This window comes from Bombina bombina, chromosome 1 (assembly GCF_027579735.1).
Source record: "Bombina bombina isolate aBomBom1 chromosome 1, aBomBom1.pri, whole genome shotgun sequence".
In the NCBI taxonomy this organism is placed as follows: Eukaryota; Metazoa; Chordata; class Amphibia; order Anura; family Bombinatoridae; genus Bombina; species Bombina bombina.
This window is the reverse complement of record NC_069499.1, coordinates 491,808,881-491,825,911: the sequence shown is the minus strand read 5'-3', so window position 1 is coordinate 491,825,911 and position 17,031 is coordinate 491,808,881. Positions and strand designations below refer to the sequence as shown.

General features: G+C 43.2%; 1 protein-coding gene across 1 annotated transcript in view; it reads left to right on the top strand.

Annotated features, from left to right (window-relative positions):
* Positions 1–17,031, top strand: part of ANKRD44 (ankyrin repeat domain 44) — a 601,641-nt gene that overhangs the window by 456,725 nt on the left and 127,885 nt on the right. The window contains exon 18 of the mRNA XM_053712853.1: positions 282–373. Coding sequence (XP_053568828.1) covers positions 282–373 — 92 coding nt within the window. The remainder of the gene's footprint in view (positions 1–281; positions 374–17,031) is intronic.

Below are 17,031 nucleotides of genomic sequence, written 5' to 3'. Positions count from 1 at the left end.
TGATAATTTATTTTCTTTAACTACAGTCACCACGGTACCATATGGTTTCTCCTATGCAAATATTCCTCCTTAACGTCGGTCGAATGACTGGGGTAGGCGGAGCCTAGGAGGGATCATGTGACCAGCTTTGCTGGGCTCTTTGCCATTTCCTGTTGGGGAAGAGAATATCCCACAAGTAAGGATGACGCCGTGGACCGGACACACCGTTGGAGAAAGAAATTTATCAGGTAAACATAAATTCTGTTTTTGCAGTTTGATTTTATTCATTTTCTTTTCATAAGGAAACACTGACCTTAACTGTTATAACTTGGATGGGAGCAGAGGAAGAAGTGCTGTGAGATTTAATAAGACAATGCATGATTCATTTGAGCAAGTATTGCTTTGCACAGAGGATGGTTAAAGTTATAGGATTATATGTATTAAAGGGACATTCTAGAGTAAAAATAAAGTACTCTATTTCATTAGAGCATTAGATTTTTTTTAAAAATTGAGCTCCTGTGTCTCTCCAGTTGAGACTAAGGGGCCAGAAACAGAAGTTATGAAGCAGCGGTTTAAAGACCGCTGCTCCCTAACTTGTCCACCTGCTCTGAGGACGTAGACAGAAATCAATTGGCCGTGAATCTGCAGGGGGCGGCATTGCACCAGCAGTTCACAAGCACTGCTGGTGCAAAGTTAAATGCTGACAGCGTACGCTGTCGGCATTTATCGATGTGCCGCAGACATGATACTCTACATCGTATCATGTCCGATAACACTATGTTAAATATACCCCTAAGGGGAAGATTTATCAAATGTAGCGAATCATGTTCGCCCGACATCGCTAAATGCCGGCAGCATACGCTGTCGGCATTTATCATTGCACAAGCATTTCTTGTAAAATGCTTGTGCAATGCCACCCTCTGCACATTCGCGGCCAATCATTGCGGCAGGGGGTGTCAATCATCCCGATCTTATGACCGCTGCTTCTTTGCCTATGCACAGAAGAAAATGACTTTCCCACTCGCCATATGGGATGAGATCAAAGGCTTCCCACATAATCAGTTAATTATAAGCATTTTACGCTAATAAATAGCAGCACAGTCAAAAACGCAACAAACACAAACACACTGTACCTGTAATGCTCTTGTTCAAATTCCTGAGAGAGGCATACACACATATCTCTATAGTTTTGGAGCACAACAGGGTAGTTGCATCACTACACATTATTAAAAGGGATCAATCAACATACAAGCACTTCAGCTGTGATGTAAATGCTAGGCCTGGGAAACTGACATTTTGTTTGTTTGATCACATGGTCTTTCATTTTTAATACTGATATTGCAAGATTAAAGGGGCATTGAACACTAAATAAATGCTAGTTAGAATGATGCATTCAAAGAAAAGATTAATCTAAGAATAATAACATGTAGATTAATTTTTTTAAGTTTAATTAGCTGTTGAAATATTGACAAAATGGATGCTATGTCATAAGACCACTGCTCCTTAACCTGTGGTGGCGGATTGAAATCACCCCGATCCGATCTGGATGATTGACAACCCCTGCTAGCGGCTGATTGGCCTCCAGTGAGCAGGGGGTGGTATTGCACAAGCATGTCACCAGAAATGCTTGTGCAATGTTAAATGCGGACAGCATATGCTGTCCGCCTTTAGCGATGTCGAGCGGACATGATTTGATGTAGCAAATCATTTCTGATCGACAGTTCATAAATCTACCCCTAAGTGTCTATAAAACAATGGAAGCTGCCATGTTGTAACTTAGGTTACCTTCTCTGCTGTGGCTAGTAAGGGACAGTTATAAATAGGTTACTAGAGTGTGCAGCCAATGACTGTGGGGAATATAACAGTGTTCTGCACTTTCATTTCTAACAGGAATTAAAAAGCTCACAATTTCAGAATTGAATTACAGGAAAAGCAGACAAAATAAATAATGAAAGTTTATTGCAGACTTTTTGTTTATATATATATATATATATATATATATATATATATACTGTGTATATATATATATATATATATATATATATATATATATATATGATTTATCATTTTATATTACCATCTCAAAGTGTTTAATGTCCCTTTAAGATGCAAAATATTGTTTGTTTGTTTTTTTAATGGACTTGTTGACTTTGTACTTTAAAATCATTATCAGAAGAGGCATTTTGTGATCGCTGAAAAAACATGCTGATAAGTTTGATAGACAACAGCCGATAGATTGTGCTCAACTCCTATAGTCAATGAGCAAATGATAAGAGGGCATACATGTGTATGCTCCAATCACTAGTCATATCCTTATCTGGAACAGAATGAGGGCGTTCCAAGAATGCAACTTTGAATATGTGTTTAACCCTTTTGAAGTAGCTAAAAATATAGTAAAAGGGGGGATTTCATTACAGCATTTTATCCTTATACTAAAATGTAAGGGAACGCTAATGCAGAAAGCTATTCTGAAGATTAAAGACACTTACATTTTTTAATTGTTTTTTTTATTTTTAATCTGTTAAACAATATATATTTATATAAGAACAATTAATAATACCAAATTATTAACATACCGTTAGCAGTCGGTTTGCAGACAGTAATGAGTCCACAGCTGCATTCATTACTTGTGGGAAATACTGAACCTGGCCACAAGGAGGAGGCAAAGACACCCCAGCCAAAGGCTCAAATACCTCCCCCACTTCCCTTGTCCCCCAGTCATTCTTTGCCTTTTGTCACAGGAGGTTGGCAGAGAAATGTCAGATGATTTCGGAGTAGTTCTTTAGGAAGGGTATCTACCCTTCGAGATGGGACTGGAGTTTTAAGTAGTCTTGTCAGCCTCTCAGAGAGAGCATTGATGAAAGTTAGAGTCTGGAGATGCAGGGAGAGTCTTTCTGCGAAACCATCCAGACTCAGATTAACAGCTCCTAAACAATCAGCATTGACGAGTTTCGCTGCCTGCTTTTCTTCACTCAAGTCCATGTCAGAAGCAACGCTACAGTCTGTCAAACTTGAAGGACCGTGTTTTTCTGTTCCACGGCATAGATTCTGGTAAGATTGTTTCATTTTTTTTTATACATATGTTAACGATAGAAGACAGGGTCACAGTGGGACTCCTTTTATCTTTATGGAGTCAAGGGTTATTATCCCCAGAGGGGGATTATTGAACAGTGGGGTTTTTAATCATATTTGTTATGTGATTTCGGCTGCGTTATGTGTAGGAGACGTTTGGGCTCATAGGCTGATATGGAACGTACAGGTTATTTTTAATTTTATTATTCATGCGCAGTTTTCTTAAGCTGGCACGCTTTTCCTTAGCAGGGCCGATCCTGCATGACGCACCGTGTGACTGGGAGTGGTCACGTTTTTTTCCATTTCCTATTCCTGACCGAGTGTGCGAGGAGCGAGTTTCTATATCTGTCTGGGTCATAGGAGGTGGTGAGTGCCCCAGCCATTGGGGGTATAAGGTGCCAGTTGTTTTTTCTATAATTTAAGATAGATGAGTTATGGAGGATTCTGATAATTTGGAGGGGGATCCCTCTAATACAGAATTTGATACCTGTGTATATTGTGAGGAGGCCCGGGTAGTCCAGCCCTCTCAATTATGTTCCGTATGCCGCATCAGGGTGTTCTCATCAACCTGTTGAGATGTTAGAGATCACTGAGCCGTCCACCTCTGAGGATTCCTCGTCTCGTGAGGTGTGTTCCCTAGAATCTTTTGTTCCTACACATGTAGTTGCCCCGGGTACCGCTGCTCCTTCGCATGAAGGGGGCTTTTTTCCACCAGAGGTTACTGCGCAGTTCCGCATGGCCATCTCTACGGTCCTAGCGAGTTTGCCTCTTCCTGCTACGTGCAAGCGAAGGGTTAATCCATGCACTCCTGCCCAGGGACCGTCGTGTAAATTGACGATTGTATCCGATCAGTCACCTCTAGATGCGGTTCCCTCTAAAGCTTCAGAGGTAGGACCTCCAGGGTCGGAGTTTGCTGATTTGATTCCTCCGACTGAAGAGGATTTAGCATTTAGATTTAGAATGGCACGTCTGCGCTTGCTTCTGAGAGAAGTTTTGGTGATGTTAGAGATTCCTAGTACTGTTCCCTCAGTTGAATCTCAGTCCTCTAAATAAGATAGCGATCTTGATTAGATGAGTGAAGCAGGATGGAGATCCTATTCTTCTAATCTATATATATTGTGGCAAACCTAGCCACTTCTGGACTATAATGTAAGAAAGGTTGTCTATAGGCTGTATTGTGTGCTATGTATATGTGACAGACCCTTCGGTCAGAACTCAAGAGTTAACTCTGTTCAGCTTTCAGAAGCTATTTTTCTAAATACAAGGTTGCTGGCATCAGCTATTGTGTGCTCTAATTACGTTTAGTGATAAACATTCCCATTGTCTAATCATCTCCAGAGGCAGACTGCTAGTTGATAAGATGGACTGCATTGTTTTCTTGTGTTTAAGTTGTTATCTGCTAAGTAAGGTAATTCTATTGTGGCATGTCAAAGGGCGTTTGCTCTCTATCTAATGTACAAGATTCTTTCAACCCCCCAGCTGGGGTCAGATCTGCATAAATACTAGGCATAGCCTTTTAATAAATGTCATTCTGTTTTAAAACCTGCAATGTGGAGCCTGTTCTCATGTTTGAGGGGAAAACTGGCTGGGTTTTGAGTTGCTGATCCCATATTCAGGACATTGTTCATCTGGTGTTAACCCTTGGTATCCTGTTGGTACCGTTACAATTGGTGGCAAGCGACGGGATCAACCTTATCGCCCAGAAGAGCAACTACACAAGTCAGTAACCTCAGGAAGAGGGGGATTACTACAATACTGACTAAGATGGAAGGAGTACCAGGGACCGAAGTGAATGGAGACGGATTATTCTAAGCTAAAGAGACAAACGTTAAAGGAACTGCTAGAAGCCAGGGGAAAGATAGGCAGCAGCAAACCCAAGGCTATATTAATTGCCGAGCTGATGGAGGGAGACAGAGCTTGCAGCGCTACGCCTCCAGCAGCCATGGAGGAGACCCTATACCAAAGGGAAATGAGGACCAGGCTGGAATTTTTACCCCAACCTGTACCACGGGATATGCTATCCGTGGTAATGGCAGATGTGCAGGAGTACGTGATGGCACACAGTCCGCGGAATGCATCCTCCCGAGCAGAATCCATTTCGGAAGCACTCAGCAACCCAGTAAGACCCAAAATCCCATACCATGCCTTTAAAATGTTTTGTGAGGAGAAGGATGAGATCGATGGATATTTACAGGATTTTGAGAGACTGTCAAAGTTACATGATTTGGAGCAGTCCGTATGGGTGCCGGTGCTAGCAGGCAAGCTAGCCGGTAGGGCAGCGGAAGCGTATCGCGCTGTACCCAGGGAGGACAGCAAGGATTACGCTAAAGTGAAGAGAGCGATCTTGGAAAGATATGCCATTACCCCAGAGGCATACCGGCGCAAGTTTAGAGGCCTGCGCAAGCCAGAAAGAGATTCACATGCAGAGTGGGCCCACAAGCTGGATCAAGCTTTTCAAGGATACAGGCCAGCCAAGCTACCACCATGGAAGAATTGCGACAACTGATGCTGTTGGAGCAATTCTTTAACGGCTTGTCCCCAGAAGCCCAAGAATGGGTGAGAGATCGAAAACCCCTCACCTTAACCGAAGCAGCCAGATTAGCAGACCAGCATTTTGATGCCAGGAGGCACCATGGACTACTGCCTAAGACGTACGCTCGACCCACGGGACAGCCCAGTCCTCTACAGCCTAACAACCCCACAGCGGCACCTTTTCGCCCAGCCCCAGGGAATCCACCACCCCCCTCACGATACAACGGACGAGCGAATATACAATACCACACCCGCAAGCAGTGGGGACATATGGCACGTGAGTGCACCCAAAATCGGAGCAGACAAGCTTGGAACCAGGTCAGACAGAACCTGGCCCCAAGGGTGGCTGCTCACCATTACCAAACGGAGCCAGCCGCTAATGAGGTGTTGAGCACCCAAGCCGAGGAACCCCTGGGAATTCTGCATGAGGTGATGTCGGTCCGGGCCACCGATAACCGGCAACATCACCGCCAGCTGGTGACCGTAGAGGGGAAGGAGGTCCAGGGACTTCGGGATTCGGGAGCTACTTTAACCCTGATAGCTCCCCATTTGGTGTCGGATACAGCACACACTGGCGGATCCGTGGCAGTACGAGTGGCAGGGGGAGCAGTATACCGATTGCCCACTGCTAGAGTGGAGTACAGACCCCCAGTCACCCCAGCAGCTGCCAGTTACCAACCCCCGGCGCACCGCTATACCACACGGCCTCCGGCCACGAACTACCCTCAGAGAGCCCGGTTCAATTCGCGGGGCTACTCACAACCTATTCGGTGCTTTGGATGTAAGCAACTAGGGCACAAAAGACCAGAGTGTCCCCTAAACGCAGCGAACCAAGCACAGTCCTGGAGAAGACCCGCCGGCTGAATCCCACATAATCCTCAGCCTTCGGCCCGCTGCGTAGAGGCGCCAGAATGCTGGGGCAGCCTACATGAAGCAGACCCCGTGCAAGCTGCCCACCGGAATAACCGGCAACTGGTTAAAGTGAATGGGAAGGAGGTCAGTGGTCTACGGGATACTGGTGCTACCATGACCTTGCTTCAAGAGAACTTGGTGTCTGAGAAACAGCACACTGGAGACACTGTGGCTGTGAGGGTAGCAGGGGGCACTGTGTTCCGCCTACCTGTTGCCAGGGTACATTTGGATTGGGGAGTGGGCGCTAGACCTGTGAATGTGGGGGTCAAGAAGGACTTACCTGCTGATGTTCTCCTTGGAAATGACTTGGCCCCCCTTGTTTCTGCCTATGCTCCCATGGGTCCCGCTGATGTTAACCCTGTGACTACCCAAGCCCAGTCCCTCCGGGAAGAGGTACATTTTAACCGTGGTGGACTACACCACTAGGTACCCCGAGGCCATTGCTCTCTCCAACATCCATGCAGAGACGGTAGCTGAAGCCTTAATAAAAATATTTTCCCGGGTAGGGTTCCCCCAGGAGATAATATCGGATAGGGGCACCCAGTTTACCGCAGAGGTGACCCAACAACTAAAGACTGCTCTAATGCGCCTGTACTTGCTGCACCCGATCCCACTAAAAGATTTCTTGTTCACACAGACGCTTCGATGTTTGGAGTGGAGGCAGTGCTGAGCCAAGTTGGAGCAGATGGCGGAGAACACCCAGTAGCTTACTTGAGCCGGAAGTTGTTGCCCCGTGAAGTAAGCTACGCCGCCATCGAAAAAGAATGCCTGGCCGTGGTGTGGGCCCTCAAAAAGTTGCAGCCGTACCTGTATGGACAACCTTTTTCCTTACTCACAGATCACAACCCGTTGGTGTGGCTGAACCGTGTGGCCGGGGACAATGCCAGGCTGCTGCGCTGGTGTTTGGCGCTGCAGCCCTTCGACTTTACAATCCATTACCGCCCAGGGAAACAAAACGGTAACGCCGACGGGTTATCCAGACAAACTGAACTTGAAAAGTGATCTGTGAGTACTTCCCCGGACATCCCCAAGCCGATCCGTTGGGATCAGACTATGTATGCCGGCTTGGTTCTGGGGGAGCATTGTGGCAAACCTAGCCACTTCTGGACTATAATGTAAGAAAGGTTGTCTATAGGCTGTATTGTGTGCTATGTATATGTGACAGACCCTTCGGTCAGAACTCAAGAGTTAACTCTGTTCAGCTTTCAGAAGCTATTTTTCTAAATACAAGGTTGCTGGCATCAGCTATTGTGTGCTCTAATTACGTTTAGTGATAAACATTCCCATTGTCTAATCATCTCCAGAGGCAGACTGCTAGTTGATAAGGTGGACTGCATTGTTTTCTTGTGTTTAAGTTGTTATCTGCTAAGTAAGGTAATTCTATTGTGGCATGTCAAAGGGCGTTTGCTCTCTATCTAATGTACAAGATTCTTTCAACCCCCCAGCTGGGGTCAGATCTGCATAAATACTAGGCATAGCCTTTTAATAAATGTCATTCTGTTTTAAAACCTGCAATGTGGAGCCTGTTCTCATGTTTGAGGGGAAAACTGGCTGGGTTGTGAGTTGCTGATCCCATATTCAGGACATTGTTCATCTGGTGTTAACCCTTGGTATCCTGTTGGTACCGTTACATAAATATATATATTTATATATATATATATATATATATATATATATATATATATTGTGACAGGAACACTTTTAACCACGGTCTTCTAGGGCACAAATGCAGCACAGGACAATCCACTGTAGTTTAAAAGGCTTTATTTTCCACAGCAATAACAAACAGGCAGTTCATTTTCAAAAGAGGGAAATCCTTCCTCTGCAGCAAAGTTAAGTACTTTTAAATGTGTCCCAGCACTTCACAGCATTCCTCAAGTGCTTTGTAAAAATAATGTCCTTTTACAGTTCACAGGAACAAAAGTCTTTTACACAGTGTAACAAACACACACCAGCTTCTGTAGCTGTGTAACTCTCTCTCAAGGCCTAAGTGAGGCTGCTATTTAAACCCTCACAACTTCTAATTAGCCACACCTGTGATTAGCTGCTGGACAGCTTCACAGCTGTCTGGGATAATCAAATACACACTCTTTCTCCCTGGGGTTTTAACTGAAAGGAGAAATAGCATGTACAATGCTTGGTCTTAAATATCTTCCATTTATAACCAGGCCTTGCTCTCTGTCACATATCCTCCCCCCCAGCTCACACCCAGTGGGTTGAGCGACCATGGACATCAATGAATGTACCCGAGACAAACCATCAGCATTGCCCTGCAAAAGACCGGCCCTGTGCTCAACAGTAAAATTGAAGGGTTGCAAGCTAAGAAACCACCTAGTAACCCTTGAATTTGTTTCCTTATTCTGACTCATCCATGTGAGAGGAGCATGATCTGTTATTAATTAAAATTTTCTTCCCAACAGATAGTACCTAAGGGTCTCTAAAGTCCACTTAATGGCAAGGCATTCTTTCTCCACTATAGAATAGTTCTTTTCCTGTGAAACAAGTTTTCTGCTTAGGAAAAGGACAGGATGCTCTTCTCCCTGACACTCCTGCGAGAGAACTGCTCCTAAACCAACATCAGAGGCATCTGTCTGTACAATAAAATTTTTATCGAAATTGGGGTTTACCAAAACTGGATGGGCACAAAGGGCATCTTTCAAATGCTTAAAAGCTTGTTCTGCTTCTGGGGACCATTTTATCATAATTGGGGCCCTTGCTTTTGTGAGATCTGTCAAGGGTGCCGCAATTGTAGCGAAATTCGGGATAAACCTTCTATAATAACTAGTTATCCCAATAAATGCTCTTACTTGTTTTTTAGTTAAAGGCTGTGGCCAGTTCTGTATGGCCTCTACTTTTGTTGTCTGAGGTTTAACTAATCCTCTACCAATAGTATAACCCAAGTACTTAGCTTCCTGTAAACCAACAGTACATTTTGCAGGATTGGCAGTTAACCCAGCAGACCGTATTGCATCAAGTACTGCTTGAACTTTTGGAAGATGGGATTCCCAATCTGTTCTATAAATTATAACATCATCCAAATATGCTGCCGCATAACGAACATGGGGTTTCAGAATTCTATCCATCATCCTCTGGAATGTTGCTGGGGCCCCATGTAAACCAAATGGCAACACCGTATACTGAAATAAGCCCTCTGGGGTTGAAAAAGCTGTCTTTTCCTTTGCTTGACTAGTGAGAGGCACCTGCCAATACCCTTTTGTTAAATCAATTGTAGTGAGATAATGTGCTTTTCCTAGCCTTTCTATTAACTCATCTACTCTAGGCATTGGGTAGGTGTCAAATTTGGAAACACAATTAATCTTACGAAAGTCATTACAGAACCTTAATGAACCATCCGGCTTTGGAACAAGCACGATTGGACTGTTCCACTCACTTTGTGATTCCTCAATTACCCCAAGCTTTAACATTTTTTCTACCTCCAGTTTAATAGCCTTTCTACGAGCCTCAGGGACCCTATAGGGTTTAAGGCAGACCTTCTTCCCTGGTTCTGTTATTATGTCATGCTTAATAACATTAGTTTTTCTCGGTACCACAGAAAATACCTCTTTGTTTATTCTAATAAAATCCTTGACCTCTCGCTTCTGATGTACAGATAGGGTTTCTGATATATTTACCTCTGGTTCAGTGACAGGGAGTTCTGTAGGTTTTAAGGCAACTAAAACTTCCCTATCTTTCCAAGGTTTTAACAGATTTATATGATATATTTGCTCAGGTTTCCTTCTCCCTGGCTGACTTACTTTGTAATTAACATCACCCACTTTCTCAATTATCTCACATGGGCCCTGCCAAGTAGCCAAGAATTTATTTTCAACTGTAGGGACCAGAACTAACACCCTATCCCTAGGTTGAAACACCCTGGCTCTCGCATTACGGTTGTAGCTGTACTTTTGTGCTTCCTGTGCTTTTCCCATATGTTCCCTTACAATGGGCATGACAGCTTCCATACGATCCTGCATTTGGGAAATATGTTCAATAATACTTCGATGCTCCCAAGTCTCTTTAACTATATCTAGTAATCCCCTGGGATGCCGCCCATATAACAGTTCAAATGGGGAAAAAACCTGTAGAAGCCTGGGGAACCTCCCTGATAGAGAACATTAAATAGGGTAACAGAAGGTCCCAATTTCTCCCATCTGTGTCAATTACCTTTCTTAGCATACTTTTGAGAGTTTTGTTAAACCTTTCTACTAAACCATCAGTCTGAGGGTGATATACTGAGGTCCTTAGTTGTTTTATGCCAAACAACTTACACAATTCTTTTGTAACCCTGGACATAAATGGAGTTCCTTGGTCTGTCAAAATTTCCTTAGGTATCCCGACCCTGCTAAACATTAGCATGAGTTATTTTGCTATGGACTTTGCAGAGCTGTTACGAAGGGGAACTGCCTCAGGATAGCGTGTAGCATAATCAAGGATTACCAGTATATACTGATGTCCTCTAGCAGATTTAACCAGCGGACCCACTAAGTCCATAGCAATTCTTTCAAAAGGCACATCAATTATAGGCAAGGGCACTAAAGGGTTACGAAAATCTTTAGCAGGAGCTGTAAGTTGACACTTAGGGCATGAAGCACAATAATCCTTGATGGCTACAAATATCCCTGGCCAATAAAACCTTCTAAGAACTCTCTCTTTGGTTTTCTCAACTCCCAAATGCCCCCCTAGAATGTGGTTATGTGCAAGATTTAATACAGTGTTCCTAAAAGTCTGGGGCACCAAAAGTTGTTTAACAATGTCTGTTCCTTTCTTCTCTACACGATATACCAAATCATTAACTGCTTCAAAATAAGGATAGGGTAATACATTTCCTGGCTGTGTCACAACATCATTTATAACCCTGATATTATTTCTTGCCTCTACCAATGTTGGATCCTCCCATTGGGCTTTTTTAAAATTACCAGGGCCACCAAACAGATCTATCAAATCATCAATATTTTCCGAGCTAGTACTTGGTACTTCATTACTCTGAGATGGTTGATCACCTACTAATACAGGCATAGGGCAATAAATCTTATTTTTCTCCTTTTCAATGGAACCCCTTTCAAAATCAGTTTCAGAGAAAGGAAATACATAAATATCAGAAGTTTGACATATTTCTGGAGATTCCCATAACTCCAGAAATTTTGGAAAATCTCTCCCTATCACCACCTCATGGGCTAAATTTGGTACTACACGAACACAATATTTTAATTTACCACACTGAGTCTCAATTTCCACCTCAGCTGTAGGATATTCCCGTTTATCTCCATGAACACAGATAATTCCCATTTTTTCCCCATAATCTAATACTGCATCTGGTACTAAAGATTTAGCCACTAGTGTGACCATACTTCCTGAATCAAGCAAAGCCCTAGACACTTTACCATTAACCGTCACAGTACACCAATGGGAATCATTATTAACAGAGCTGTTGCTATTAGACAATAGTGAATGTGCAACATTACAGTCCATAAATTCATCTTTATCACAGTCTCTAGCAATATGCCCAACCTCATTACATTTAAAACATCTTACAGGTTGGTTATATTTAAATGTTTCCTTAATTCCTGGGGAAATGTCTCTGGTGTTTTGCCTATACACCTGCTGCTCTCTTATCCCCCTTATCCCCTGAACAGTCTTACCAGTTCTTGTAGAGCTCTGGGACTTGGGATTGTGGGGCTGATCCATTGAAGATTGTTGCAAAACTTCTCCTGAAGCTATAAACCTTTCGACCAATACAATCAACTGATCCGCTGTTTGAGGATCACCTTGATTAACCCACCGCCGCAGGGAAGCAGGTAATCCACGCTGAAACCGGTCCATCACCAGTAGTTCCACTATTTTGGTAGCCGAATTAACCTCTGGTTGCAGCCACTTCCTGGCAAGGTGTATAAGGTCGAACATCTGGGATCTTGCAGCATTATGAGATGAAAACATCCAGGAATGGAATCTTTGTGCACGGACTGCCGAAGTCACCCCCAGGCGTGCAAGGATTTCTGCTTTCAATTTCTCATAGTCACTGGCTTGTGCTGGCTCTAAATCAAAGTAGGCCTTCTGAGGTTCACCACTAAGAAATGGCGCAAGTATACTCGCCCACTCAACTGTTGGCCATTTTTCTCTTTCTGCTGTGCGTTCAAATGCCAAAAGATACGCCTCAACATCATCAGCTGCTGTCATTTTTTGAAGATAATGACTAGCCCTTATTACTCTGGAACCTTGGCTGCCACCAACATATTCAGAGTTCAGTCTTTCTGATATGGCTTGAACCTCTCGTTGCAGAGTCTGTGTAGCACTTTGCTGCTCCTCCCGGGTCTTCCTGAATGTCTCAGCTTGCACAGCAGCCATCTGTTGTATCAACAATTCAGTGTTCTCCTTCTGTGATTTAGCCAGCAGCATAGCACTCTCTGACTGGGCCAAAACCAACTGTTGCAGTGCTGCACTATTTTCAGCAGCTTTTCTGTTAGTCTCCTGCTGTATAGCATTAGAATGGATCAAAGCTTTAATGACTTCCTCCATGTTGCTTGCAGATTATTATGCCCACAGACATACAACGTGGTTGCCCGAATTCTCCACCAAGTGTGACAGGAACACTTTTAACCACGGTCTTCTAGGGCACAAATGCAGCACAGGACAATCCACTGTAGTTTAAAAGGCTTTATTTTCCACAGCAATAACAAACAGGCAGTTCATTTTCAAAAGAGGGAAATCCTTCCTCTGCAGCAAAGTTAAGTACTTTTAAATGTGTCCCAGCACTTCACAGCATTCCACAAGTGCTTTGTAAAAATAATGTCCTTTTACAGTTCACAGGAACAAAAGTCTTTTACACAGTGTAACAAACACACACCAGCTTCTGTAGCTGTGTAACTCTCTCTCAAGGCCTAAGTGAGGCTGCTATTTAAACCCTCACAACTTCTAATTAGCCACACCTGTGATTAGCTGCTGGACAGCTTCACAGCTGTCTGGGATAATCAAATACACACTCTTTCTCCCTGGGGTTTTAACTGAAAGGAGAAATAGCATGTACAATGCTTGGTCTTAAATATCTTCCATTTATAACCAGGCCTTGCTTTCTGTCACAATATATATATACAGTATATATATATATATTTATCATTATTATTTTTTTTATTATTTCAGAATCCCAGTTCCAAGCTCTATAGGGGGGTTTGTGTCGTATAACAGGCAGGACCTGTTGTTGCACATTCCTTCTTGGCTATCAATTTTGTGCGCTTGCCTATTTTCTTTTTCTATTCCGTTTCAGGATAGTTTTTGATTTAGAGCTCTTGGTTTTTGTAGAAACTCTTTTTAGGAAGACGTTTCGCCATATGAGATATTAGATACTGATGACTTCGGTTGTCGCGATGTCTGGAGAGTTCCTGTGGAAGCATCTCGGTCTCAGTTCGAGGTGATGGTTCCCTCAATATTTTTCGAGACAGTTTTAAGCTATGGAGCTTATACTTCTTTATTTGGATTATTCTCAGTCATCTAGCATAAGCTGGAACTTCAGAATTTTCTGTTTAGTTCTTGAGTTACTCTGGCAGATATGTCGGTTAAGTCTACTCTTTCCTTTGACTCGAGAGGAGTTATTTCTAGCTATTCTGGTCCAGGCAGAGCAGGTCCATCTATCCTAGATTACAGAGAGTACCTGGTTTAGGTATTATCTTAAATGGGCGCTTGATTCTGGATCATATCAGATCTAGGGGTCCTAGAGACCAGAGCTAGGCTTCACATCCTGCCTTTCTGGCCAGTTTGTCTTATCTTGATTTTGTCTTTTGGCAGAGAGAGGGAAGCCTTTCAGGTGACTTTTTGGAGTCATTGTCTGGTACCTGTCGCAGTGTGAGAATATTTTAATTCCACTGTTGTTTCAGGGTCCAATATAGGGAGGGGGTCTCCCGTCCTATTTGGGTTCTACAGTACTTAAGCAGTGCTTATTAGGTCTCCTTCTTGTGGGAGAATATAAGGTTCCCTTTACCTTTTTGTTCGGAACTCTGCAGGATCACTGTCGAGAAGGATATCTTTCTTTGTTCATTCCTTTTGGGTAAAATCCGGTTCTTATGGACCGTCTCTTCCAGTAAACCTTGTTTTTGAGCTTAGTTTTTTGGGGGGATCTGGGGTTTAAATTGGCAGTATCCTGATTCCAGATTTATCAGTAGCTCCCTGGTCTTGACGATTTTCCTTTGTCTTCTCCGATCCTCAGAGATGGATCTAGATCAGAGTTCTCTGGTGTAGGCGCCAGGGTGGATCCCTGGATGCTAAATTGGGTTTATGTTGGGGCCCTTCTTGAATTCTTTCCTTTGACTTCGGCCTGGCACTGTTTGAATCTGTTTTATCAGATTTACCTGGATGGGAAAATCACTCTCCAGTATTCTGGAATGCTCTGTTGTGGCCTAGTGGCTAGCTCACTGGGCTTGCAAGCAGAAGGTCCAGGGTTCAGATCCACCTTCGGGTGCTGGTTGTTCCCTTTTATCCAGATCTCCCTGTCTCGAGGGACAGTCGTTAGCCTGTCAGTTTGAGGAGAGCGTGTCCTATGAGGGACCGGGGATTCAGGAGTTTCCCTCCCGATTATTCTTATGACTCCTCAGGCAAGCTTTTTGCTATGAGTGTTTGGTCTTCTGGGTTCGTCCCAGTGTATGGATTCCAGTCAGCCTTTCTTTTTGCAGTGGCTTAGATTTCTTTCTGAGAAAGAGAGATTCTCCTGCGTAGAGGGTAGTATCTCGAGTTTGGTGATGGGAGGAGGCCCACTACTGCTCGTTGTCAGCTATCCACTCTCGGAGTGTGATCTTCAGGACGGATGTTCCCTTTAATCATTCCCTTGATCTGATGGCATTTTCGACTTCCTTATTTTTAGTTGAGAAGTGTCTTCTGCTTGACATAGGAAACAGCGGGACTCTAGCTTTCTCAGAGGTTTATGGCTCAGTTCGAGAGCAGTGACGTCATCTTGGGTCTCTGGCATGAGATCTCTATGGATTTGAATGTTGTGCAGCTGTTTTTCCAAAGAGTTTTTTTGCTTTTTCTTTTCCTTCTGTTTAAGCAGCCTTTATGAGCATGGGTTTTTGCAGGCAGTGGTGCCCTCAGATGGGGGCCGCCTCTCTTTTTTGTCCTCCCGTTGCAGCTGTTAACTCTCCCTGTATTAAGAAGGAAACCATAAATTATGCTTACCATATAATTTCCTTTCCTTCTGTACACGGAGAATCCACAGCTCCCGCCCGTGTTCTCCGATGGGCGGCCCTAAATTTTATTTTGTTCTTCTGGCACCTTTTTCACCCTGATATTTCTCCTACTTTTCCCTGTTCCCTCGACAGAATGACTGGGGGATGAGGCAAGTGGGGGAGGTATTGAGCCTTTGGCTGGGGTGTCTTTGCCTCCTCCTGGTGGCCAGGTTAAGTATTTCCCACAAGTAATGAATGCAGCTGTGGACTCTCCCTGTACAGAGGGAAAGGAAATTATCTGGTAAGCATAATTTATGTTTTTAAAGTGCAACATGTGGACATTTTACCTATATTTATGCAGTGATGTTGGAAAGCTCTTGTGGCCCTTGCAGACGTTATAGGATATAATATGTTTCATAGTATCTTATAGCTGAGCCTACATAAGTCAGCTTGGAGTCTGTACATCGTTTTGGGCTTATCTCATCTATTTTTGAGAAACATCTGCTGATATCTAACACCGTGGTAATACAACAATTCCCTTACATCTCTTTACTAGTTCTGTTGAGTTCATTATCTTTATATATTTTTTTCTTGTAAAGATTTTCGTCCCTGATAGCCTAATATTTCTAGACAAAAATGGTTGCTTTACTACAGGTATAAAATATTATGCAATCCATCATTTTATATTGGATTGTTTACATTTGCAAATATCACTTGTCACTTGTCATGTACAGCTAGATAATAGTTGTCACCATTTGCCTAAGCTCATAATAAAAGGCAGTTCTTTGACAGATTGCTTTGGGTATCATATTTTTTCACTCTGAGTTAAAATATAAAGTTATCGTCTTACCCCCACCCAAAACAGCTGAGAACGTCTGGAACTTAATAGATAATGGCTTAATGTTAGTTATAAATATAACAAGTTATGTATACCATTATGGGAACTTGCATAAGCCAGTTGCGAGAAATACACTGTGCAACTTATAATGAGAACTGCTAAAGCTGCACTTTGCAACTTGAAACAAAACAAGGTTCATAATTGGATAGACAGCAGTTTGTTATTTTGATTTTTTTTTTTTTTTTTACAAACTTTAGCATATAACCTACACATTAGATAACATGAATGCCTGGGGTTAGGTTTTCTTTGCCGGAGATTAAAATTCAGTTTGTTATGGCTACTCTGGTTTATAGTCTTATTCTTGCAAACACTTTGTAAACAGATAGGGCCAGATTACAAGTGGAGCGCTAAATACCGCTTTGATGAAAGCGATATTTGCACTCCACTGTTTAATACCAGCGCATGCTAATGTGCGCTGGTATTACAAGTTTTCAGCAATGCGAATACAACCTTGCGATCGCATCGCTGGGAAGCAGTGAGTTAAGGAGAGCA